The sequence below is a fragment of the Scyliorhinus canicula genome, chromosome 19 (assembly GCF_902713615.1).
Source record: "Scyliorhinus canicula chromosome 19, sScyCan1.1, whole genome shotgun sequence".
NCBI lineage: Eukaryota > Metazoa > Chordata > Chondrichthyes > Carcharhiniformes > Scyliorhinidae > Scyliorhinus > Scyliorhinus canicula.
Genome location: NC_052164.1, coordinates 25,656,405 through 25,682,908, shown reverse-complemented (window position 1 = coordinate 25,682,908; position 26,504 = coordinate 25,656,405). Strand labels below are relative to the sequence as shown.

Here is a 26,504-nt window from a genome sequence, read left to right as displayed (position 1 = left end):
GTTATGACCATATTTCAGGAAGAATGTGAGGGGCCCTTGAGAGGGTGCAAAGAAGGGACGGAAGACTTCAGTTACAACGTTAGGGTGGAAAAGCTGGAGTTGATTTCCTTGGAACAAAGGATATTTGACAGAAATGCAGAATATGACAGGTTTAGACAAGGATGACAAAAGAAAATTTGTTCCTGTTAGCTGAAAGTACAAGGACATGGGAACACAAGTTTAAAGTTTTGGGCAAGTGATGCAGGAAGGATTTATTTTACACAGTGAATGATAATGACCTAGAACTTGCTGATCACGAGTGCAGTGGAAGCACAAACAACCAATGATTTCAGAAGTAAATTGGATGAACACTAAAGCAAACAAACATGGATGGCTTCAGTGATTGAGTGGAACTGTTTGGACTGCTCTACAGCGAGATGGCATAGACATAATGAGCCAAATGGCCTTCTGTGTTATACGTGACTCAGACTCCAAGTATCATTGGTATCATGTAATTCCTTAACATTGTGAGAATAAAAGTCTGTCATTGCCAAGCTAAAAAATAATTTTATTTTTAGAATTAACAGTTGAGCAACTTAAAACAAACCATTTTGTAGAACTCCAATACAAATTCAAACTATAAATATGCACATATGTATAAAAGTTGAGAACATCCGCCGCCACATTTCAAATGGCACTTTTTGCAGGTGTTAAAAGGATGAGAGAATGCAAGATCGAGAAGTTCATGGTGTTTTTTTCTGATGTGGTGCTGGAAATATACAACCTCCTTCTGATCTGCAAACTGAACTTACCAACCAGCACTTAGATATTCAAGGCAAAGGCCATCTCCAAACATGCCTGCATCTTAACAGAATTGTGCATTGCAAGCTTCTTTCATTACCAAACAGCTTAGCAGGAGCAATACCACAGGGCTTGTACTAGTATACATTCATTGTAAAATAATTTCATTTTCTAAATGTACATATGATGGGATCTGAAATATTAAACATGTACCCATTTATAAAGTTGACAATGTTGTTCTGAGGATGGAAACTAAAATTGCAGAATTCCAGTAGGCACATGATTACAGATTTTCATTAAATTCCATTTGTCTCTCACACTACAGATCAAAAAGTGTTAATTAAGTTTGTTCCAATGTTTTCCTCAATCACACTTGTGTTGTTTTCAGGTGCGAAAAACAGTGAATTACAATCCTCAAGAACAGTTAAAATTTAAAAATGGAGTGATTAAAGCTATGATTTTCCGTAATTATTGTCCGCCTGTATCCAAGCCATCTCCTCCCCTCTGAAATGAATCGTCCTCCCTCCTCTGACACACACAATAACTGCCATCAAACTAGATTACAAACACAAAATCACCAAGTTTGTGGAGTAGTTTATTGCCCAGTTCATGGTGACACCAATGTTTAACAGGGGCGACTACCCACGTTGCAATGTTCTTGATAACATGAAGGATTAATGATAGTGACATTCTTAATTTAAATTTGTGAAATACAGGGAAAGAGGAAGGTCATGTATCACCTATGTCACCCCAATAGCTTTCCCCCCCATTGTTATGCATCAATATAAAATGCTCAATAGCAGCCAAATATCTGCTTGTGTGCAAAATCCCAAATCAGGCAGCACAGTGGCGCAGTGAGTAGCACTGCAGCCTCACGATGCCGAGGTCCCAGGTTCAATCCCGGCTCTGGGTCACTGTCCGTGTGGAGTTTGCACATTCTCCCTGTGTTGCGTGGGATTTGTCCCCACAACCCAAAAGATGTGCAGGGTAGGTGGATTGGCCATGCTAAATTGCCCCTTAATTGGAAAAATGAATTGGGTACTCAATTTATTTTTTTAAAATCCCATATCTATTTTCTTCATAATGATGTTCAAAGCCTATCTTTGATATCTATGCCGATAAATTTCTTATTGATGAAAAAGTACAAAGCCAGAAAAACTCTTTGCCACATCAGTAGAAGAAAAACAAAGGAATTCATACAAAGCAGAAAATCTACAGTAGAATAAAGGTAGACAGCAAGTCATGAAAGAACATTTATAGTGCCCAAAAAGAAACTCCACAAAGACAAAATTCACTGTTAATGAATCCCTGAATGCAGTACCACCAGCACATGTCCATGTATTAGAGATTCCATTACCACCATGTGTTTTTATTCTGGCAAGTGAACTTGAAAGTCCAATTAAACTCAAACTTGTCACATCAGTAAAATAAGCAAGTCAATGTTCTCTGATGTTTCTCTCCATTAAAGGAAACATGTCCACTAGATATTTCTTCCCAGATCATTTAAATAGAAGAAGCCCAATATCATCAGTTTAGTTCTGTAGAAGGTTGGTGTAATAATGAGCTTCATCATCAGGATCGCTCTCACTATATTTTCACCAAATACAGGTGTTTATTTTGAAGCATGATTTAATGGTTATACTATTTATGATAGAGACACTCCTGTTCAGATTTACTCAATACATTTCGAAGAAACGCACAACTTCACTGTACATTTTAGAACAAATGCTTTCAGTAATATTCCAGAAGTCAATTCATTATTTTATACAAAATTAAAGTATAACCATATCAATGCCACGTCCTTGACATTTTAGTCAGATTTTTCAAAACATTTTTCTGTCATCTTCGGAACAAAATATTCTAAAAAATGAAAGAATTCTAGGAATAAAGCAGTTTGTTGAATGGGGCTGACTCTGATCATAGTCCTCGTGTCTTCATTACCTCCAACCAGAAAGGCACAGAGTGTAAACATTATTAACGGGCTAGATTTATCTCCATTCTCCTCCTGCTGCAATATAGCTTCAGTAACCTTTTTTTCAATTTCCAAGGAACTGATAACCACGCTAGTGCTTGTATCAGATTCCCTTGTTCTATAATGGAGCTGACGCCTCATTTTTCTCCGCCCAATCCATACTCTGTTCCAAACAGCACAGTGCCATGTCACTTCTCCCTGGTACTGTAGAGATTCAACCTTTGCTTTTTTGGTGCTTGACGTTTCGGGTATCTCTTCCACAGGATATGGTCTCTTCAATCCAAAGTTGTCTTCTCCTTTGTTCAGAATTCCATCAAAGCTACTGACCTTTACATCATTGGTCTGTACATTATTTCCCTCAGTCCATGAACAACTACATTCAAGGACTGTCTCCATCACATAGAGGACAGCATGACACACCTTGTTAAACCAGATTTCTCGGAAATCTGGAGATCCATGCAGTTTTCCCCTTGTTTTTTCTGAAAGGCTTGACAATTTGAAGGGAATAGTCAACACACCATGGCTCAATTCTTTTCCTGGACTATAATCCACTGCTGGAGAATGTGCAGGGGAACATTCAGTACTACTTAGAGGTTGAAACAATCTGACTATGCCCCAGATCTTCCCTTTATTTGATTTTCTTTGATACTGTAGGCTGCGACAGTACTTAAAGGCTTCATCCAATTGTCGTTTAAACTTTTGTCCTGTCCTTTCGTTAATGTTTCCAGAAACATTATGACTCAGCTCAAATGGATCCTGGATATTAATTGGTCCAAGTCGCAGATTTTTGTCTGATTCGGGACCAATAAAATCAGTTACAAGATGAACTTTACCTTTTCTCAGTGAAATGACAGTTCCAGCAAAGTCAAATTGTGAATAAAATTTGTAGAATTCTGTAAAAAGCCCACCTGTCATATATAAAAAAAAGTTCAGATTTCCAGGAACTGATTTACAAATTCAGTGCAACATTTAAATTTTTTTTAAAAAGAATCCATGTGATTTTAAGTGTTAGTGATTGAAATCTTTCCATTTCATGCATCCACTATCAACAATGAGCACCCTGAGTACAAGTCTCCTGAAGCAGTTATGCAGAGTGAAATTACCTCTAATCTTTTCCAATTTCAGATTATGAGCCAAATTGGCAATTAGTGCAAAATTAGCTGTTTTATACTAGAGCTGGATGAAGATTGCCTGAACACATTTCATGCAGGGTCCTGACAGCCAACAGAATTTCATCTCGCCAGTCCAGATTGCAGTCAAATACAGATCAGAGTATTTAATTCACTGCACCACCCAGGCCCCATAATTCTAAAGTTTAGAAAACTAAGCAACACTTTATTATGCATGCACATAATTATGCAACTACTGTCTTGAGCTAAAAATAAAGATCAGGAATTAAATACTTACATAATGCCTCAGAATTTGCACTGGGTTCAACTTTAGAACGATCACTTGGAAAAGTACAGTCCCAGCCATCAATTACACAATGGTCATCCTCATCTCAATAAAAAGACACTGAAATTAATTTCCACTTCAGTACAAGGTTGGACATAACAAATACAAATATGAAAAATACGACTAACATTAAAACTTGCATTATCTACAAGATAAGATAAGTTGTACGGTATAATATATATTTCTCAAAGATAAGTTATCCACTGACTCTATGGGTATCTTCAGGGAAATGCCTGTCAAAAATTAAAAGTGCTCTAGTTTTATTTATTTCTATAGAGCTTGGACAATCACTTTGATTTTATCATCTACAAACGTCTGATGGAGTGCTACACAATTCATCAAGGCAATCATAAGATTTTTTTTTTTTAATGTGTTTCAAGCTGTTGTGCTTTCCTAGTCTTGTCAAAATGGTCTACATACTTCATGGAGTAGGAAGTGTGCATCCTCCTCTGCAGACAACACCGTCTTTTACTCACTGATCATCTTCCCTTTCAAACAATTCCCAAGTCATGCACCTTCGATGGCTAAAAGGGCAGCTACGATTGTCAGTCAGCTCTCAGTTCATTGCGAATGTCATTCTTAGCTTATTGCCAGTGTTCAAGACAGCAATCTAGTGGAGTTTCCATAAATTCCTCCAGTCAGCATCTTTTCCCCCATGCAACAACACAGCATAGAGTAGCTCTTTAAAGTGGAAAAATCAAACTTGTGCCTTTCCACCTCACATCACTAAAAAGTGACACCTTACATTTTAAGAACCAGAATGAGAACAAAGTCTGAGTTCTGATAAAAGGTCATCGCCCTGATACGCTAGCTCTGTCAACAGATGTTGTCTGATACGCTGAGAGTTCCAGCATTTTCTGTTTCTCATTCATCCAGCAATTGTGGTATTTTGCTTTTATCTTTTGTACTTTGTGTTTTTAGCTTTTTGCATGTTAAAAGGTGTGGAATGTTAAGTGTTGGGGAATGCAAACTGTTGTCTTTGGTTTGCACTTACTGATAGCAACAAGCACCACCAAGGTCAGCTAAAGCTCCCCCTATGTTTCTCCAGCAATGTCTCATTCCAATTTCAGAGAACTCCCCAGTGTGACATTTCTACTTCCATTGTAACCATTCTAAATAAGATTGCATAATTCAAAACTGTTCAGTATGACATTTTATACTGGGTTGATATTGCCCATCCTTATTTCATCTAGGGCTCTGACAGTCTAGGCCGAATTCAAATCTATCCCAGATCTGAAAAGGACAGTGCCAAACACAAATTTGAAGTCCTTGTAGTAGTACTAAATCTCTACCAGAAAATGGCACTTTTGCATTTAATAAAAATGACTATGGGAGCAATCATGAGGCTGCCCTCAACGCCCAGAGGATGGGCAGTGCTGATATAAAATCTTGGGAGAATCAGGAAACGCGATTCTCGCCGGCATGTACCAATTTTTCCTGCGTCTCACCGGCAGTGTCACGGGATTCATGCCCACAAAGAGTGTGAACTTCATTTGAATAAATTTCACCAATTAACCGCATTACCCCAATCCGAGGTCTTCAAATCTTGCCGACGTGGTTCACAATACGTTGGCCAGGCGTGAGGCTGTCGATGGGATCCCTCCAGGGTAGTAGAGGTACATGCCCAGGCAGCCAGGCAGTGCAGTTCCAAACTGTGCCAGGGCATGCCTTTGAGGGTGGGGGAGAAGTAAAAAATAGAGAGAAAGAAAGGAGAGAGAGAGAGAGAGAGAGAGAAAGAGAGAGAAAGAAATAAAGGAAAGCCTTCGAGACCTCAGATGTGTGCTGCAAAGTAATGAGAGCAGTACGAGATCCTTTGATCCAGCACTGGTCAGGGCACCCATTGAAGATAGTGTCCCGATCTGTGTGGAGCGACTTCTCAGATCTAAGGGCCCTTGCCTGCCAAGGTGATGGCGTAAACCACACCCACTCACTTTTCTTTTTGGCAAAGTGGCTCAAGATTCAGTGAGAAAACTGGTCTGTGGGACTGGAGCGTTCCATACCAGTTTTCTGTGAGTTCCCCCCCCCCTATACCTCAGCAAAACTATCAACGTGCAAGTGTGAAGAAGTTGAAGAGGCTCTACTGATTTCTTGGAAGCACTGAAGAAAACAAAAGAGCATGTCTGCCCTCTAGAATTCTACTCAACAATAGTTAAGAAATCTGAAAATTTCTGGATAAATTCCATTAAAAGTCTTTTGGTGATCTGTTGCAAAGATTACAATGGGTCTTTTAACAGTATTTTATTGGAAAAATGTTAAAGCAATATCACCTTTTTAAAATAAACATACCTGCAATCTCTTTTAAACGATTCACAGTCGGGAGTACTGGAGGTGTCCTGTTCTGAAGGAAGAACACAACCAAGAGAGTCACTGCATAATTATTCATCAATGGCCCCCCTCCAAAAGGATTTCCTGAGACAAAGTGAAAAATAAATCATATAAAAATAAATCATGGGCGAGCATAAACAATAAGTGTCAGATGGATAAAACAAAGACAAAAATATTGGAAACACTCAGTCAGTCAAAGAGAGAGACAGAAATAGAGTTAACGTTTCAGGTCAGTGACTCTTCACAGATCAGTAACCCGAAATGTTTTCTTGTTCATAGAGGCTGCTTGACCTGCTACAGGTTTCCAACATTTTCTGCATCGGTTTCAAAATCTATCATATTTTGCCTTGAAGTGCTTAGCCCGTCCTTATCTACATGCATGCAGATTTTTCAGTGTATAGACTGAGATTGGGATTAAGAGCAAGAATATTTTTGCATCAGCATGCATCATATTTTACTTATCCCAAATTTTCAAATATCCGCAAGCTCCAATTGTAGAATTACTTTTTAAGGCAGGGATTAGAGTTACTATTCCTAACTCTTAACTAGTTCGGCCATTCCTTCCTCATTAGATCAGTCATATAAAAGGAACTTACTGATCTTAGTTTCTAGTTCTGATGGAAGGCTTAATTTCTCTTCACAAATATTAACAGATATGGCGTGCACTTCCAGCTATGTCTATTGTGCACATTGTTGGGTGAAACTTTATGCCTTTTAAGGTTAGGAATATTACTGCTGGGAAACTGATGTGTTGAGTAAACAAAGATCACAAATAGTAATGTACCTCTGCTTTAGTAAAATAAAGGGTTTCTCTTCTGAACTTGTAGTTCAGGCGCCATATTAGAACAACCTGGACTCTCCCCCTTTCTGTTCTTACTTATAATTATGATCCTTTTTGCTCAGGCTGGCAATTCAGAGGAAAAGTGACATAAAATTATACGTAATCTTTTCGCATGAATCCTGAAGTGGGTCAGCACTTTGCAAACTCCTTTCAGATAAGACATGCTCTACCATTTATGGGTGAATTCAAATCCAGGTTATAAAAGGTGGCAGGATAATGTACACGCATATTACACCCTTCAGGCCTCCTGTAAAATGATTTGCAGTTTCCAAATTTTTCCTGAAAATGCACCTCAGTTGATAAGAGTGAAATGAAGTGAGCAGCAACATTTGCAATTATGAAGAAAGTCAAACCAGTCAACTGACAGCTTTTTAGTGTGCATTACGCTAACTTTATGGAACTTTATCTTGGCCCTGGTATTTTACAAACAAGTGTACTTAACAGTGATACATTCCTACTCTTACTTTCTGCAAGTTCATAAAGTGGTACAACACAGGGGTCAAAACTGGTCCATTGTGCCATACAGTTGTTTGGTAGTCATCCAATTAATTCCATTGCCCTGCTCTTTCCTCAAAGTGCCGCAAGCTTGTCTCTCTTCAAGTATTTATTCAACACTCTTTCAAATGTTCCTGCTGAATCTGGCTTCACCACCCTTTCATGCAGTGCATTCCAGCTCATGAAAAGGTTTGCTGTGCAAGAAGCCGTTTATTCATGCCACCTCTGGGTCTTTTGTCAAGTATCTTAAATTGGTGTCCTCTGCATGTCAACCTTATTGCCACTGGAAATGGTTTCTGCTTATTTACTCCATCAAAACATTCCATGATTTGGAACCCCTATCAAATGTCCTTTGGAACGCCCCTGCTCTACGGAAAACAATTCCAGTTTCTCCAATCTCTTTATTCTAGTAAATCTCTTCTACGCCCTCTCCAAGTATAAATTGTATATCAATTGTTTTCAATTATGTGCAGGTGGAGAGCATTAATTGGGGTTTCACTTGAGCACATATAAACAGACACTTACTGAAACTGTGGTGTGGTTGAGTTAAGCAGGTGTACCTTGCAATGTTTCACTCTGTAAATAAATGCAGACTAAATAGAGATTGACTCCACATCATCCTTCGCCAACTGGCTTTCTGGAACAGAACATCAAGGCCTTGACATTCTTCCTAAAATGTGATGCTCAGAACTGGATATATTGATCCAACTGAGGTCAATGCTTTATGAAGATTTAGCATAACTTCCTTGCCTTTTTACTCTATTCCAATATTAAAAAAGGCAAGGTTTTTTTTTTAAAAACCTTCTCAACTTGTCCTGCAACCCTCATTGTGTACCTGCACTGGCAGATTTTTTTGTTCTCTTTATAATTACACCAGTTAGTTCATATTGCCTCTCTTCATTCTGGCTATCAAAATGAATCACTTCACAGTTCTGTGTTGAATTTCATCTGCTCATTTTACCGATCTGTTTCTTCATTGTTTGAGATTTCCAGATTTCATATTATCTGCAGACTTTGAAATTATGCCCTATATACCACAACCTAGTTATTAACGTATCTAAAAGAACAGTGACCCCCCCCCCAACAGTTACTTTTGTGTAAAACAATCTCTATATGCTTCCCCCACATCTGAAGATCACTTGTTCACCAGGACATTCTGCTTTCTGTTCCTTCATCAATTTTGCACCCAAGCCCCAATAATTTGATGGTCCTTAACTTTGTTAAAAAGTTTTTAAACCATATATATTTGAGGTAAGTGAAATTGATACGGCAGCACCACCTTCCCATGGGCAATAAAAATTGGCCTAGCCAATAATGCCTATATCCCTGTGAAAAAAAGAATTGTTTAAGACTAAAACAAATACAAGGAGGCCTTTGACGTTTACATTTTGGGGAAGAATGGTCAACCACATGGTTAGATATATTGTGGATAGTAAATTTAGATGGTTTTCCTACTCCAGTTTGGCGATTACTCCACATGGATAGTCCACAAAAGCTACTGCAGCTAAGAGAGCTTTTCTTACCAGCCAGTTGCTTTTGTTTTGCCCAGTAGCGAACAGCATAAACCAGAGGCCTCACTCTTTGATCCACTGATGCACACAACTGAAGAAACATTGTGTTACGTACAGCCAACCTTTAAAAACAGATCATCCTATTATTCATGTAACTTCAAGCAAGTCATCAAAAACATGTTTTAACTTGTTTGGTATAGAAAATGCATAAAAAAAACTAACCATATAGATAGCTAAAATTGTCACAAATTGTACTGAACATCACTGAATAAGAGGTTCAACAAACTGATATATACGAGCATGTGAGCAAGATTGAATCATGTTACACTTATCTTGTATATTCTGATCTGTATGTTTTTGAAAAATAAAAAAACAGGACAGGTAAAGAGAAATACTCAGGGGCACAGAGACCAAATGTACAAATCTGCTGTCCGTTAATTAAGAAAACATCCCAAGAAGCTTCAGAGAACACCATGCCATAGAAGGCAATATTAAGGAAAGCAGCTAAAAGCTGGATTTTCCCTTTGGTGGCAGGAAACAGATGACAGGACCATTTCCAGGTCTGATCCGAGCTCAGGGGAAACATCACTCATTGGGATTTTCACAGGGGATTCCCTTAGTCGGCACAAAGGCAGGTTCTGGGAGACGGGGGTGGACTCTTGAAGCTAGAGGGTCATTCAGAGGCTTCCAGTGAAAACAGCTCTAGTGGAACAGCTCAAGTAAGAAATAACGCTCTTTAAGATGGAGACCCCTGCTACAATTTTTTTTTAAATAATTAAAAATATATTAAGCAGCCATGTCATCACTGTTTGGGGGAAGGTGGGGGTTAGGAAAGGGTTTGTGGCAGGGATGAAAGATAATGCTCACAGAAATGTTGGCAGAAACTGCAGTTGTCACAAGATTGGTTTTTGAACACAGAGGCAGTGAAGAAGAAGAGGTAGGATTGGATGTGGTCAGCATACATTACGAAGCTGAGCTCGAGTACATGGAAGTTGCCAATGGACAGCATGTAGACGAAGAAAAGGAGAAAACCAAAGATGCATTACCATAGAGGTAATGCTGAAGGGGTGGCAAGAGAAGCCATTGCTCGGTCTACAACTGGATAGGTAAGAATAGAAGCAAACAATGGCAATTCCACAAAAAAAATCAAGAACAAGAACAGCAGCAATTGAAAATGGTGTAGTGCATGCAACGTCAAAGCATGCAGAGGAGTCAGAAGAGATAATGCACCTTGGTTAGAGTCACAGAGACATGGACAAATGATGGTTACTGATTTGGGTGGCAACAACTTATTAAAGAGATGTTGGAAAGGGATGTTGGAGGAGGGTCAATAGCTTGTAAGTAAAGCTGGTGGGTGTTTTTTGAAGATAGAAACCAAGAAGACAGAACCATTTACAATATTAACTGGAATGAAGAGGGGGAATAGAGATCAGCACTCTCCTGGTAATGGACTGCAGGGGGCAGGAGGCGGTGCTCATAATCAAGACAAACTCCGAGGGAGATGGGACAAAATCCGGAGAGGGACATCGGCTCCGGACCAGGGCACTGGGGAAGCAGCAAAGCCATTGAAGGAATGGTCTCAACCTTAGTTACAATCAAGTCCTTGAGCATCTCACCACACCTGTTGAAGACAAAGGCGGAGGATCAGAGAAAAAAGCTTTGCTGAGAATGTTAGTATTGAAAGTTATGTTTGTCACCCGGATATATAAAATTTATAAATATCAACATTTTAGTTTGTTGGTTACACCGGGATTTTTCAAAGTACGGTCATGGCCCTCAGGTGAGTGTCAGAAGGATCGCTGCGGTGTTCCCGTACGAACCCGTTTAGCTCACTGGGCTAATCGCTGGCTTTGAAGGCAGACCAAGGCAAGCTGGCAGCACGGTTCGATTCCCGTAACAGCCTCCCCGAACAGGCGCCGGAATGTGGTGACTAGGGACTTTTCACAGTAACTTCATTTGAAGCATACTTGTGACAATAAGTGATTTTCATTTTTTTTTTTATAAATAGGGGCTGGTTTAGCTCACTGGGCTAAATCGCTGGCTTTTAAAGCAGACCAAGCAGGCCAGCAGCACGGTTCGATTCCCGTATCAGCCTCCCCGGACAGGCGCCGGAATGTGGCGACTAGGGGCTTTTCACAGTAACTTCATTGAAGCCTACTTGTGACAATAAGCGATTTTCATTTCATTTTCATGAATATTGAACCTCAACAATTCGCAGTGCACCCAGCCGAGCGGTTCTAAAACAGCTGCAACACGGTCATCTACCCGGAATGGTGAACAGCGATGCCCACATACTAGAGAGAAAGTAACCCCTTTTTGAGAGTGGCATGAATTAGTTGTGGAGCCTTGTTACAAAGATCTGTGATTTGTATCAATTCAGGTTCTGTTTCCACTTACATCGCCAAGAAATAGTGCCGTCTCTTTGGTTTCAGAAGCGTAGGATGAAGATTATTTTCTCATTACAGATGTACGACTAGGCACCTGGAGGCAACAGGTTAATTTCCCTTTTACTGCACTGAAGGTCACTCCTGGTGCCACCCGACCAAAAAAAATGTCTTATAAATCCGCACCCTTACTATAAATAAACTATTGTGAATCTGTCCTACCCTGAACATCATAACGGTAAGAGGTAGAATGACAGATAGTTAAAATGGGAAGGCAGATTTTGAAGCACTCCACGGATGAGTTTTTAAACTGCATTATCAAAAAGGAACAGCCTAACTTTGTCTCTCTATGTCTATGTCACTGCTTCTCAATATATGTGTCAATCTCCCCACGTACCTTTGCAACTCTACTTTGATATGCGAGAGCGCTGAAATAATTGAGACATACATGATGCTAGGGGAAGGTAAACAAAATTGGCGGACAGACACACAGAAAATTGAAAGAGTCGTTTGGGAACAGGGAAAGAGAGAGGCGAACGAGGAGAGGGGTTGGCTGGACCAGATAGAAACAGAAAGACAAACAAGGAAAACAAATAAATTCCTGGTGATAAAAGGAAAAAAAAAGTCATATTTTAGGAGAAACAAGACTTGCAATGCACAAGAGAAAATTGAAAAGGGAAAATATTGGCACTGGCATGGAGATAAAGCCAATCTGACATGGTAGGAGATGCAGAGTAACTTGTAGGGAGATGAACATGGATAGTGTGAGGGGCAGGATGAGGCAACAGAGACAGACAGAGCGGCTTGTCTTTCTACTCCAGTTACTCAGCGTAGGTGCCGCCAGGGACCGCTTCCTTCCTCCTGTTTCTACCAGCGTGAGGGAGGATGCAAAGGTCATGGAGTGAGATTGTGAGGACCAAGCAGGCTCACCTGTCATATTAAAAGGTAAGCAAATGTGGCATGGGTCCCAAAGGTCGGCCGGCATGAGACGCAAAGGGCGGCCAGTTGGCAAAAGTGGGTCCAGGCAAAACAAAAATTAGAAAACACTGGGTTACATACCTATTATTAATAGAGATGTCCCCTTGCAAGCCTGATTCCTTGTGGATAAATTTAACCACAGGTAGCCTAGCAGTAGTGACAGCTTGAACTTTGTGTACACCTGGAACACACTTCTGCAACACAGTCGCTACAAGTTCAAGCACCTCAGTTGTCGTTGACGTTTCTAGGTCTATGTCAGACAAGATCGAGCTCTCAGACTGAGTATCCTGCTTCGTTCCATTAACCTCCTGTAATTGTATAAAGCATATTATTTAGATCTGTGTTACTGTTGTTAATAGTCACCTTTTGTTTCTTATCCAGTCAGCAAACTTCTCAAATTTTAAAAACCATCATGGTTGGGATTTAGGTTGCATTTACCAGACCTTAGCAGAGCTGCAAAAGCAGACAGAGTGAAAATCCAGAGGCAGGACTCCAGAGCAATGTAGAGTGTATTCTATCCTATAAAAATCTAGTTTGCAACTAATCTAAGGCCACTCTAAGAGTTTCCACAGAAGAACCAGAGGGTTACAGAAGATAAGGTTATGCAGGTGGCACTTGGAAATTTGTTTTTGCCAAATAACAAGTTATCTTGGAAATATTTGTCTCTTTTCATCATTTAAAGGCTGTAATGGACCTTTTTAGTAAAGTCAAATAGCCAAGACTGAAAAATTATGGTACTTCATTTCAAGCCATCTTCACTCATCCAGTTCTAATTCAGGAAAATAATACTGGAGTCAGAGATCAAGAACAGTCAATTCCAAATTTCTCCCCCAAAGGAAAATGTACAAACTGACATTGCATAAAATGAATTTACGGCAGATGTCTGAGCCTGTTTTCTAACCATCTTTCTGGGAGTTCCTTTAATGCAGGTTCAAATTAAAATGATCAATATTCTTTAGGGAATTTTCAGCTTTTTAAAAACACGATACATTAAGTAACTACAGACATATACAGAGTATTATAATCTTCTGATATTTTTGAATATTGTGCAGATACTTCTACATTTCCTCAGGGAAGAAATTAACCCCTTACTTCAGTTTCAGCTGTGCTTCGAGCATTAGCCTGAAAAGTCTTGGTGTGTTCAAGATCCAGATACAAATCCATGTCGCAGCCATGAATATCGAATGCATTCACCGATGATCCAAAGGGCAAGATTCTACAACCTAAAAACAAAACTGCATTCAGCCACTTGCCATACATATGGCCCCATGTTTCACCAAGCAGTAAATTAAAATTACAAATACTTTCAAAAACAAAGAGAAACCATTCTCTTTCTGAAGCAAAGTCCCTCAACATAAAATTTATGCGCGCTGGAATTTTCCACTCACCCACAGTGGGAACCATTGCATGTGGGAAAGGAAAATTAAAAAAGGCAGCCAAAAGTCCATTGACTTTTCGCAGGATCAGAAACTCCTACCCACAATGTCTTCCAAGAATAATTGCAGGGGGTTACCTACCAACTGACACTTGGGATTTGCAAGCACCCAAAATTAGTGGGATGAAAGTCTTTTCTGTCATTGGTTATAAGAGAAACAAAATTGTGCATGAGCCCATGGTATAACTATGCCACAATATTGGGACTAGAGTGTGGGAAATTGTTGTGCAGGAGCAGGTGCTTGTTTAAGATTGAGGCTATGTCCCGGGGTGATCAAATAGGCTTCATGAACGTCAAACAGCTTGCGAGTAATATAAGACGGCTGTTGAATATAGTGATTAATCCATCAGGGGCTCTGGTACCGGAGGTGGTGTCCATGGACGGGGAGAAGGCATTTGATCGGGTGGAGTGGCGGTACTTGTTCAAGGTTTTGAGAAGGTTTGTTTTGAGATTTGTGGCATGGGTGCAGTTGCTGTATATGGCACCAAGGGCTAGTGTGAGGACGAATAATATGAGTTTGCAAAGTTTTGGCTTACACAGGGGTACGAGGCAGGGGTGCTCGCTGTCGCCGCTGCTGTTTGCATTGGCCATAGAGCCATTGGAGATGGCTCTTTGGGGGTTGGCGCAGTTGCAGGGCATTATGAGGGTACAGAGGGAGCATCGGGTGTCGCTCCATGCCGAAGAAATGTTGCTGTTTTTTCAGATCCGCTGGAGAGTATGGGAAGGATTATGGGCCTGCTGAGGAGGTTTAAAGGGTTCTCAGGGTACAAACCGAATGTAGGGAAAAGCGAGGTTTTCCCGGTGAATGAGCTGGGGCAGTGGGCTAATTTAGGGAGGGGTGCCATTTCCGGTAATGAAGGATAGGTTTATGTATTTGGGGTTTCAGGTAGCGAAGGAGAATGGACAGGGGTCCATAAGTGAAACTTATCAAAGCTGCTGGAGGAAGCCTGGCGGGACCTCAGGAGGTGGGATACACTGCAGTTGACACAGAGGGTCCAAATGGTGAAAATGAATATTCTACCGAGGTTCTTTTCAGGCTCTCCCGATCTTTATATCAAAGGCTTTTTTTGGAAATTGTTCACAATCATTTCTGACTTTGTATGGGCGGGGAAGATGCAAAGGGTCGGGAGGATCCTGCTACAGAGGCAAAGGTGGCAGGGGAGATTGGCGTTGCTGAATCTGCTTCATTTTTATTGAGCAACAAATGTGGATCAGGTACGGCGATGGTGGAAAGGAGAAGGGGTAGAATAGGTTAGGATGGAAGAGGAATCTTGTAAGGGATCCGGTTTGAGGGCTATAGTTACAGCAGATTTGCCAATGACTCCGAGTAGGTGTACAGGGAGTCCAGTCGTGCAATCCACGGTGAAGATATGAAATCGGTTGAGGAGACATTTTAGGGTGGAAGGGATGTCGGTGTTAACGCCGCTGTGCGAGTATCATGGGCTTGAGCTGGGGAGGATGGATAGTATATACAGGAGGTGGAGGGAAGTGGAGTTGGTCAAGGTGAGTGATCTGCATTTGGAGGAAAGGGTTCGCCAGTCTGGAGAAGCTAAGGGAGAGGGTAGATCTGCCGAGGGGGAGCGAGTTCAGGTATCTGAGCAAAAGGTCTGGAGAAGTTTCCCGGGATACACTCTGCTGGAGACACTGTTGCTTCCGGATGTGGAAATGGAGGGAAGAATTTGGGATATATACATGTGGTGGGGGGAGCAGGGAAGCAAGCGGGTGATGAAGATCAAAGGGAAATGGGAAGCGGAATTGGGAGGAGACACAATTGGGGAATACGGAGTGAGGCACTGCATAGGGCAAAGGGGACCTGTTCCTGTGCAACAGTCTGCTACAGTTTAAGGTGGTGCAAATCACAAGCACATGTTTTGGGGTTGTGAAAAATTGGGAAGATTCAGGGCAGGAGTATTTGCGGTCTTAGCCAGGACAGTGGAGGAGGAGGTGGACCCGGACCCTTTGGTGGCGATATTTGGGGTTTCAGAGAGGCTGCAGCTCATGGAGAGGAGGAAGGCCAATATTGTGGCCTTCTCCTCAGATTGCATGATGTGAATTTTGCTGGAGTGGCGGTCGGCTTCGTCACCAGGGGTAGCGGCTTGGTTGGGTGACCTATATGATTTCCTGCGGTTGGAGAAGATAAAAGTACAAGTTAAGGGGCTCAGCAGAGGGGTTTGAATAAAGGTGGGGATGTTTGCGACCGTGTTTGAGGAGCTGTTCGTCGCGCGCAGGGGGGTGAAAATGTTTGTATAGACTGTATAGTTGATTGCTGGGAAGTATGTTTCCCGGGGTGTTTATTTGTTGTAACCTGTTTTGATACATATTTGTAATAAAATACTTTAAAAAAAAAGATTGAGGCTATGGTTCATTGCTAACACAGAGCACCAGAGATTCCCAACCTTTTGTACATCATGGCACTTCTTTATAGTAGCATAGTAGTTAGCACTATTGCTTCACCACACCAGGAACCCGGGTTCGATTCCCGGCTTGGGTCATCGTCTGTGTGGAGTCTGCACGTTCCCCCAGTGTCTGCATGGGTTCCCGCCGGGTGCTCCGATTTCCTCCCACAAGTCCTGAAAGACGGGCTTGTCAGGCGAATTGGACATTCGGAATTCTCCCTCCGTGTACCCAAACAGGGGCCGGAGTGTGTCGACTAGAGGATTTTCACAGCAACTTCATTGCAGTGTTACTGTAAGCCTACTTGTTACACTAATAAAGATTGCTACTATTCAAATCTTGAGCCACACACCCGATTTTCTCTAAAGCAACTTCCTTCTATCAAGATCCTTTGATCTCTAAACCTCGTAGAATGTCAAAAATCCATCCAATAGTTTCCATGAGTTTAAGAAGTTCACAATGAAAGCCTGATCACCAGCTTCACGTTAACTCAAATATTTTCACTGAAAATGTACATAATTTAATGTTTCCTATCAAACATTTCAATCATTTTCAGTAATTTTTAAGTCTGCATTTCTCAGTTGAAGTTCATAAATGAAGGAATTACTGTGATCTAGCATCTAACGTCAATGTTAATGCAACACCTGGAACTGCCTCTGTGAGCAGTGTCTCTTGATCCGGGGTGGGGGACTGACGGCAGGGCAATCTACAGATCTTGTTCCACTGACAGGCATTCCATTCTTTCTTTGTTTTTTTTTAACATAAGGCAGTGTTGAGAACACCAACTCATACAGGTGGTTTGTGTGAAATAGTAAGAGTGCTGCTACAGCACAATCTGAAATAATGGATTTTCTTGTTCTGCAAGCAACCAAAATGTGTTGAGGCATTTCTGCAAACTTCAGTTTCAGTGTATGTTTCATTCTGACCTCTGCAAATTCCTCTTGCTCTTTTCCTACTTGCGAGATTTTCCAGCCAAAGGACCAGTTTTGATCTGAGGCAGTCAGAATTTCTCGTTTTACCCCTGTAACTTCACATTCAGCTCATTCAGATGGCTAAATAGCTGGCTTAGCACACCAACAATCATCACGTATAATGTGTGGTAATTCATACAGGGCCAAAAACTCTTCCAGTGTGTTATAGGGCTCATAATAACGAGAGAGGACTTTTCCCTCAGATACTGGTGTGTGCATCAGTAAAGCCTCATACTTGGCTCTCTCTCTTCACACAAAATAATAAAAAAGCGCAATTTCAAAGGACGTGACTACTTAATTCACAATGTTCACTGTTTGGTCTAACACTGCAGTTAACTCAGATAGCATCATTTTGGCAACAGGGCTTCACGGTGTAGGATTCCTGGGTGTCAGAATTCCGTTCTTACCCCTTACTACAAATTCTTTTGACTTTTTCCCATCATGGAAGCTGCTCAGTCAGTGCAGATGGTCCAGTTAAGACAGTCTTCCTGCAGATAAGCAGTTGTGACAAAAATGATTTTCCTCTCCGGTCGTATGACCAGCAATTCTTTGCAAAGAAGGAAAGTTTCTTTGATAGCATCTCTGTTACTTACCTGACATTGGCTAAGAGTTGCCAGTATCCATTAATATCTAGAGTCATAAATCTGCAGGGCAGATTTTACATTAATTTCCAATTTCTGTTCAATATCAACTGACATTTCATTAACACTTCATTTGATTGAATTATCAGAAAGAGAAACTTGTCGAATTCGGCAATGATCTGAAAGTTCTTCGATTTTGTTATGAGCCACCAGGTAAGAGGTATCTGAAACCTGTTCACACTCCAGCAAACTTTTGATTTTTTTTCTTTATCAATTGTTCTCTCAGGCACTTGAAGTATTGTATATCCTACTGTTCAGAGTGAACAGTGTTGTGTATTGAAATGGCGCTTCAACTTACTTGGTACCAGTGCAGCACTCGAGAGCTTCTCTCTGCAAATTAGGCTTTCCTGGACATGGCAAGAAGCAGAGGCATCACCAGTCCACAAAAATCCGAAGACTGTCTCTGTAATGTTTGTGGATGAAGCTCACTCCCCGACCCACCCCACGTCAGAACGGAGTTACCAACCTTTGGTTACTGTCTTGGATCTTTGGGGTTTCTTTTGGAGTCTCTTAAAGTAGACCCATAGAATCCTTACAGTGCAGGAGGCATTTGGTCCACCGAGTCTGCACTGACCCACCGAAAGAGCACTCTACCTCAGCCCATTCCCCTGCCCTATCCCGTAACCCTGCATGTTGATCATGGGCAATCCACCTAACCTGCACATCTTTGGACTGTTGGAAGAGCACCCGGAGAAAGCCCACGCAGACATGGGGGGAACATACAAATTCCACACATACAGTCATCCAAGGCCGGAATCGAACCCAGGTCCCGGGCATTAAGAAGCAGCAGTGCTAACCACTGTGTCACCGTGCTGCCCTCTAGGGCTTCTCCCAAGCCAACTTCACTCAAGGTCGGCTCCTTGCAAGCCTTTTACTAATTGTCTTCTTCCCTTCCTGGGCACTTTAAACAAAAACCTTCTCCCTGCCCCCTCTCCTGTTTTTCCAACCTCTCCATCTCCCACGTTTCTCCCAGGGTTTTTGATCCCTTCTTGACTTTTAGCTTTTTGTGCAGAAGGCTTTAGTTCAGTGGTTGGCAGCCGCAGGTCTGGAGGAATCTCGGGACTCCTGTACATGCACTGACCAGGAGTGGGCCTGACCAATGTAAAAAATTCAAACCACGCTTTGTGGCTCCTTCCCAGCCACCGCGTGTGAGGGAATTTCAAGGTTCATCGGGACTTGTGGAGCATGCTGACCATAGAGCTGAGGACAAAAGCTAGTTTTAATTTATTTACATGTATTTTGGATCTTATTTCATGACACACTTAGGAATCCTTCATGGCCAGCTTTGTGCTGCGGCACTGAGCCCACTGCAGTGGAAGAAACTTTGGGCATTAGCATCCTGTGTGTTGAGTGTTTGACACTGTTACCAGGCGCCCTAAATGGGAAATGGGTTTCATTTCTCAGCACTAATACTTAAAATGATGAGCACAAAAAAAAAAGAAAATCTGAGTGGAATTTTACTACAATTCTTAGTTTAAGCGAAAGTTAGTCCAAAGTTCTTAATGATTTTGTCTACGGGAAAAATTATATTGCAACAATATTTTTTGCAAAGACTTTGGAGAGATTTTTTTTGTTCATCTTTACATACATTTTGAACAGTAGGCCGGGCCCTACCGTTAATGTTGGTCCATTTCATACCTACAGTGTAACAGAATTGTTAAAAATCAATTGATAATATATCAAAGTATAAATGGTATAAAGTTTTATAAATTAAGATCACTTACTTGGGAAGAATTCTAAGAAGACCTCCTGTAAAAGTGACACAACCAGATTCCTAAGCATTTTCTCACTATCTGTAAGTTCAAATAACTGCAACAATTGCTTCATTTGTTCATCCACCTATCACACAATAAAACACTGTTATTGAGTAAGAGGGGGAATCAAAAAATGTACTTGTATATACATAACCAAATGATATGGTCCTTTGTGACAGTTAAACAATAAGTTTTGCATGAACAGTTGAGGAAGAATAGAGTATGCATTGAAGACTTATTTGCATGACACTCGACATGGCTATACAGGTAAATTCAACTGGATTCATATTCTGTGGGTTGATGCCAGAGACAGGTTGGTCCTTATTGATGTGAGGGATCTATATTGCCAGTTAACTAGGGATTTAAATGAAGAGAGAACTACAATAAAGCATTCAACTTAATATCATTTCTCTCAATGGTCATTTAAAAAAAATATAGGATATCCAAGAATCTCACTATCAATTCATGCATGCCAGTGAAGCTCACACTGCAACTGCTCCATACCACTGAAGACTTCTGACTCATCCCAATCTAGAAAGTAGCTGATAAGCTTTGACTCATCCTACATCACAATTCATTTAGAATGACTATCCAATTAACTTGCATTTTCTCCAATATACCGGTCAAGAGCAAAAATAAAGTTCCAGCTGAGAGACATTAGCTAAGTTACCTGTTTGGATCAAGATTAAACTTTCATTAAAATAAATTGTTTACTTAACTTTCAGAAAATATACTGTCCCCTCTAAATTTACAAGTCACATTCCCACGAGTCATTGCCAAATTCACTGACCAAAGGGAAGGAATGCTGGTCTTTTGTGGGCCATGCTACAATGCCAAATTCTTCACATAATAGCTGCAAATGGCAATGAACAGCAACAAAATAAAGCATTTTCTTGAACAACTTGGTGATGGATTTAAGACGAAAATGTTTGGTTGCAGAAACCACGGGCAGACTGGCTAGTTCAGATGTATGATGCGGTTTCTCATTACAAAGCAACATGTTTTGAAAGTAAGTGAATCTGGGAGCAAGGTGTTCACAGCTCAGAGATAACAATCATCCATCATTCCTTTAACAATTACATATTTCACTCTCCAATAAATCCATACTCTAAAAATACCATAGAGCATATCTTCTGACCACATAAACTTGTAATAATGCTGCTCCCATGCTGCCTCAGTAAAAAAGCAGCACCAGGCACAAATTTCAATTGTTAAATTTAAATGCAAGCTAAAAAAAAAATAGGAAGACGAATTGAGGCTTTATCGGTTCACATCATCTTTAGCTAACGTGTTGCTAATGTCACCCTTCATTACCCAACACATTTATGCAAGGAGCATCTTATGCTAATTATTTATGACCAATATCCCAAATTGGGCCAATTTAATGGTCACAATAAATTAAACAGCTATGAGCAAGGTTTACATAGAATAATGTAGATTGGTTCTATCACATTTTGCCATTAATGCATCTGTCCAATATCTTAACCAGCACCTATTTGGAAAATTATTCATTAAAAAAAAATACTTTTTGCAAACCAAAAATAGAAATTACTGAGCACTTCATTGGCACCTAATGTCACTTATGTCTCGTGTTAGAATAAAAAGGGGTCAAAAGTTTAATAAAAATGAATGAATTCACCTCCAAGGGATGGGCAGCACTAAGTCTCATCTGGGACATCGGGGCCTTCATGTTTAATGTATCTTCAACACAATACAGCTCTTAATCCTTTTTTTAAAAAAAATTTAATGCACCCAATTCATTTTTCCAATTAAGAGCCAATTTAGCGTGATCAATCCACCTACCCGGCACATCTTTTGGGTTGTGGGGGCGAAACCCACGCAAACATGGGGAGAATGTGCAAACTCCACACGGACAGTTACCCAGAGCCGGGATCGAACCTGGGACCTCAGCACCGTGAGGCAGCAATGCTAACCACTGCACCACCGTGCTGCCCTCTCTTCATCCTTAAAATGCTAGCCACAAGTGGGTAATGAAATTCATTGTAATTTATAAAATGCATATCAGTGTTTGATTAAAATTACATTGACAAAAAAAATAATGTAAACAGACACCACAACCCATATGCAGCTTCACACCATAATAGCATTTACAGGTTCACTGACACAATCAGCATCTAGTACCTTGCAGAAATGCTGCAGTTGATCTGAAAATTCGAAGGAATTCACAGATATCTATTTACACTTAATTTTTTTTCGGAGCTGTAAATTAACCTTCAGAGCCTCCTGCAAAGATGCATTTTCTTCCCCATAACCAAGCCAAGCATTTAGGTCACCCACTTTGAAGCTTTCATTATTCATAGACAAAGGAGGATGGGTCTTCTGCGACTTGCCCTGCAATTTTCTTTCCCTCCCCGTGCCTTTTTATTGGCTTAAGTGTAGGAAAAGAACAATGGGGGAAAAAATACCATGGGAGGGGGGTTTAGACTAAATTACTTCACCTTCAAGCTGCATCGCTACATGTCAAAAATCAAACTATTGTTTTAATTAGCTGGTAGCTAATCAATAAGATAAAGTACTTACATCAACTGCTTGACAGAGAGCTTGTATCAGCTCTTCAAAATCAATCAACTGTTTTTTCCCAGGGTCCTGCTTCTTCTTTGGAATATATTTGAACTCTGTATTCTCCTTGTGCTTCACTCGTAGTTTTTGACCATTCATACAGTGGTGTGTGATAGATAGCACTTTTTCCACTTCCTCAGTACTCTCCATTTCTATAATTGCATATAGACCCTGCAAACACATGCAAAACTAATAAATTACACAAAAGTTTTATAAATAACAAGTGGTTTTACAGTAACCTTACATGGAAGCCAAGAATTAGTTCCATTCAAATCGGTAAACTAGTTCACCGGTTCCAATTTCTAATCAATCAAAAACATCTTAAATTGCCAACTATCACATCAAATCTCTCCCACTCTTATTGCCTGACACTTGGGTAAGTAGGAAGGATTTGCAAGTTGATACTCAAGCCATTTGACCACATTATGAACGCTTGTTCCTTGGTCTTCAAGTCTTGGAGTGGAACTTAAACCTGCAGTTTCCAGTTCAGGGGCAGGGACATTACCCACTGTGCCACTAGGTCTCAAGTGTTTACTCTCAGAGGTCCTCAAAATGTTTATGCAATTAGAACTCACTCTAGTGGCAGGAAACTGTTATTGGCCACTTGGCAATTTACTCCAAAGATTCCAATGCATTACTCCTTCTCCAAATCAGTAATCTGTTCCAGTCATCATATTTAATTTAGTATCAAATTGAATTTATCTGGCATTTGACTTACTTTGTCTTTGTCCATTATCACATTTACCACTGTGCCAAAGGTTTGAAAGTAATCAGTGATCTCCAAATTGGATGAGCCTTTGTGAAAACCACTCACAAATAGGCTCTTCTCTTGCTGGGATTTCCTGGCAGTTCTGACACTCAGAAGTTTCTGATGTTTCTTTCCTTTAAGATGATCATTTAAGGTAGGACCTACAAGCATAAAAAGGCAAGAACTATTAAAAGAGGACAACGACCTTGCTTTGCCAGTGGGCACGTCAAAATTTTTTTAAGTAAATCTATTTTCAGGCCTGGCTAATTTTTGATTGTAAAGCTTCTTCTAACAAAGCATCGGAATTCAGGTGCTAGCAGTCACCCAGAGCAGTGTTTTTATTAAGATAGGGAAATCTGTATAACATCACTGCAGACAAACAGGCCATTTGGCACACAATTATGCAATGGCACTTTTCTCCATACAAGTTACTGAAAGAAACGAGAAACAATCAAAGATGAATATACTCATTGCAAAGTCAGTGAGCGGCAAAGGATTTGGCCTGGGTGGATTGGAAATAAAGACTGCCAAGTAAGTCAGCAAAGGGAAGCCTTCAATGAAGATTTTGAAATTCTGAAAGCTAGAGCTCCCTGCCTGACTAAAATGGAACAGACTAAGGCTGCTCATGCGAGATAATCAGTAGAATACAGAAAACCCAAAGGAAAACTGAAAAAGGAAACAACCAGGGACAAGACAGTGTTTGAGAAAAGATCTGTGGGTAATACAGAAGAGACTGAAGTTGTTCTAAACATGCAAATCTTAAATGGATAGTCAAAGGAACGGTTGTCACTGGAGACAAGGAGGCTGCTAATGTCACAGTAATGGTGTAGGTAGTAGAGGAATTGGATAGGATAAAAATAATACGGTTATTGAAGAGGTTGGTATTGCTCGATGTGGAAAGGCCTCGTGGTCTGTGTGGGGACTTTTGTCAATTTTGCAATCCTCCTCGGGTATGGGAGGACTAGAGGATTCCAAATGTTACATCCCCGTTCAAAATAGAGGCAAATCAAGTGACTACAGGCCAGCATTCCGTACATCAATAGGTGGGAAACCTGGGAGATGATATTCCCAAACACAATCAATGCTGACTTGGAAACACACAGCATGGATATAAAGGCAAATCATATTTGACCAAGTTCATTGATGAAGAGGGATGGTTTATGAGGGTCGAGTGGTTGATGTGCGTACATGAACTTTCAAATGGCCTTTGGCAAAGTACCGCATAATAGACTTTTTGGCAAAATTGAAGCAAGTGTGGTTAAGGGGGCAGGGACAGTACGGATACAAAATTAGCTTAAAAACAGAAAACATGAAGTAGCGAACAGTCAGTTTGAAAACAAGAGAAATGTGGAGTGGTGCCCCTGCCAGGGGTGGGTTTGGGACCACTGCACTTTTTGGTACATATTAATAACATGGATTTTAAAAGATTATTTTATTGGATGTGGATACAGAAGTAAAATATTGGGAATGCTGTTAACTGAAGTAATTATAGAAAATGCTGAAAATATGCAGGTCAGGCAGCATTTGTGGAGAGCAGAAGTGAAGCCTAGATTTTCACTACTGGGTCGGGAGCTCCAAGCTGGGACCCTTCCCGGCTCCGCAAACCAAACCCAGGAAACAGTGCCTTGAAGTTGGGATTTTCATTCCATGATGGCAGGGTTTTCTGGGAGTTGAGTCATGTGACCTCGGAACAAGTAGAGACTGGTGGGGGCGCGCTGGACAGAAAGTCTGCCTTGGTGCTCCGGCACGGTGTTGAGGTTTAAAAAAAAAAAAATAAGTGAAACATAAAACAGCTTTCACCCTCACTCACTCCCTCCCTCAATCCTTTCCAACCCATGCCCCACAACAACCCCTATAGCACATCATACCCTGTGTCAACCCATGCCATTTTACCCACCTCTCAAGGCTTCTCAAACCCTCCATGCAAAAGTCAGGATCCCCATCCAGCCCCATGACATTTTACAGGCCCCCCACGCAAACTCATGCCCCCATACCCCCTCCCTTTGCCCGGCATACCATGTTAACTCACCCAGAATCCATTATCCCCAGACCTCTGGGGTCATAGAACATAGAACAGTACAGCACAGAACAGGCCCTTCAGCCCTCGATGTTGTGCCGAACAATGATCACCCTACTTAAACCCACGTAACCCGTAGACCCATAACCCAACAATCCCCCCATTAACCTTACACTACGGGCAATTTAGCATGGCCAATCCACCTAACCCGCACATCTTTGGACTGTGGGAGGAAACCGGAGCACCCGGAGGAAACCCACGCACACACGGGGAGGACGTGCAGACTCCACACAGACAGTGACCCAGCCGGGAATCGAACCTGGGACCCTGGAGCTGTGAAGCATTGATGCTAACCACCATGCTACCGTGAGGCCCCCCTCATGCTGAGATTAAAGTAGTGTCAACTGCAAACTTTATTTTAAAACACTCAATTCAAATATGATCTCTTATAAAATAAACACTGCAATTCATAGTCCCACGTCAAAGAGTTTAACCACTTGGGAGCAGGCAAGCGTAAAATGACAACGGCAGCACGGTGGTGCAGTGGGTTAGCCCTGCTGCCTCACGGTGCCGAGGTCCCAGGTTCGATCCCGGCTCTGGGTCACGGTCTCTGTGGAGTTTGCACATTCTCCCCGTGTCTGCGTGGGTTTCACTCCCACAACACAAAAAGATGTGCAGGCTAGATGGATTGGCTACACTAAATTGCCCCTTAATTGAAAAAAACAAATTGGGTACTTAAAACATAAAATGGCAGACATCCTACTCTGATAATGGAAGGCTGAGAAATCAGTCATGCAGCACTAACAGTAACCCTCCGGCTTATGCCAACAGAGTGAAGTAGCATGCAATAATTTTTTCAAAGATGTAAAGGACAAAATAATTAAATGCCTTGTCAGCTTGAAAGTTGCCTTTGACAGTTAATTTTGAACAACGGGTTTATGCAGTTTTTACACATGCCTACTTTAAACAATCCGAAAGAGCAATTTGACCTCCCACAATGGTGTCCTGAGTCACAATCCAAATGGGGCATCATTCCATGTCCAAAACACCTCCCCTCCCCCGTACCAAAGGAGTCCACAAAGTTCAGGCCTGTTCCTACCAGATATAACCTGCATACACTGGGTGGGATTCTCATGGCGCCAGCCACGCGCACGGACCCGGCCTGCCAGCTGCCAGATAGTGCCCCACTCACCACCCCCAACCAGTCCCCGCCAAAGCCGGAC

At 41.2% G+C, this 26,504-nt stretch overlaps 1 protein-coding gene across 2 annotated transcripts in view; it reads right to left on the bottom strand.

The window, feature by feature from the left end:
* Positions 1-526: 526 nt before the first annotated feature.
* The window catches only part of tut1 (terminal uridylyl transferase 1, U6 snRNA-specific), a 32,199-nt gene continuing 6,221 nt past the window's right edge, over positions 527-26,504 (bottom strand). Inside the window, exons 2-10 of one of the 2 annotated variants that reach the window (XM_038778818.1) lie at positions 23,235-23,425; positions 22,478-22,687; positions 19,907-20,021; positions 13,834-13,964; positions 12,823-13,049; positions 9,392-9,501; positions 6,494-6,616; positions 4,160-4,252; positions 527-3,660 (exon numbers count right to left, since the gene is read on the bottom strand). In XM_038778818.1, coding sequence (XP_038634746.1) covers positions 2,591-3,660; positions 4,160-4,252; positions 6,494-6,616; positions 9,392-9,501; positions 12,823-13,049; positions 13,834-13,964; positions 19,907-20,021; positions 22,478-22,687; positions 23,235-23,425 — 2,270 coding nt within the window. In that variant the 3' untranslated portion in view covers positions 527-2,590. The remainder of the gene's footprint in view (positions 3,661-4,159; positions 4,253-6,493; positions 6,617-9,391; positions 9,502-12,822; positions 13,050-13,833; positions 13,965-19,906; positions 20,022-22,477; positions 22,688-23,234; positions 23,426-26,504) is intronic. The other variant, XM_038778819.1, reaches the window with a different exon arrangement.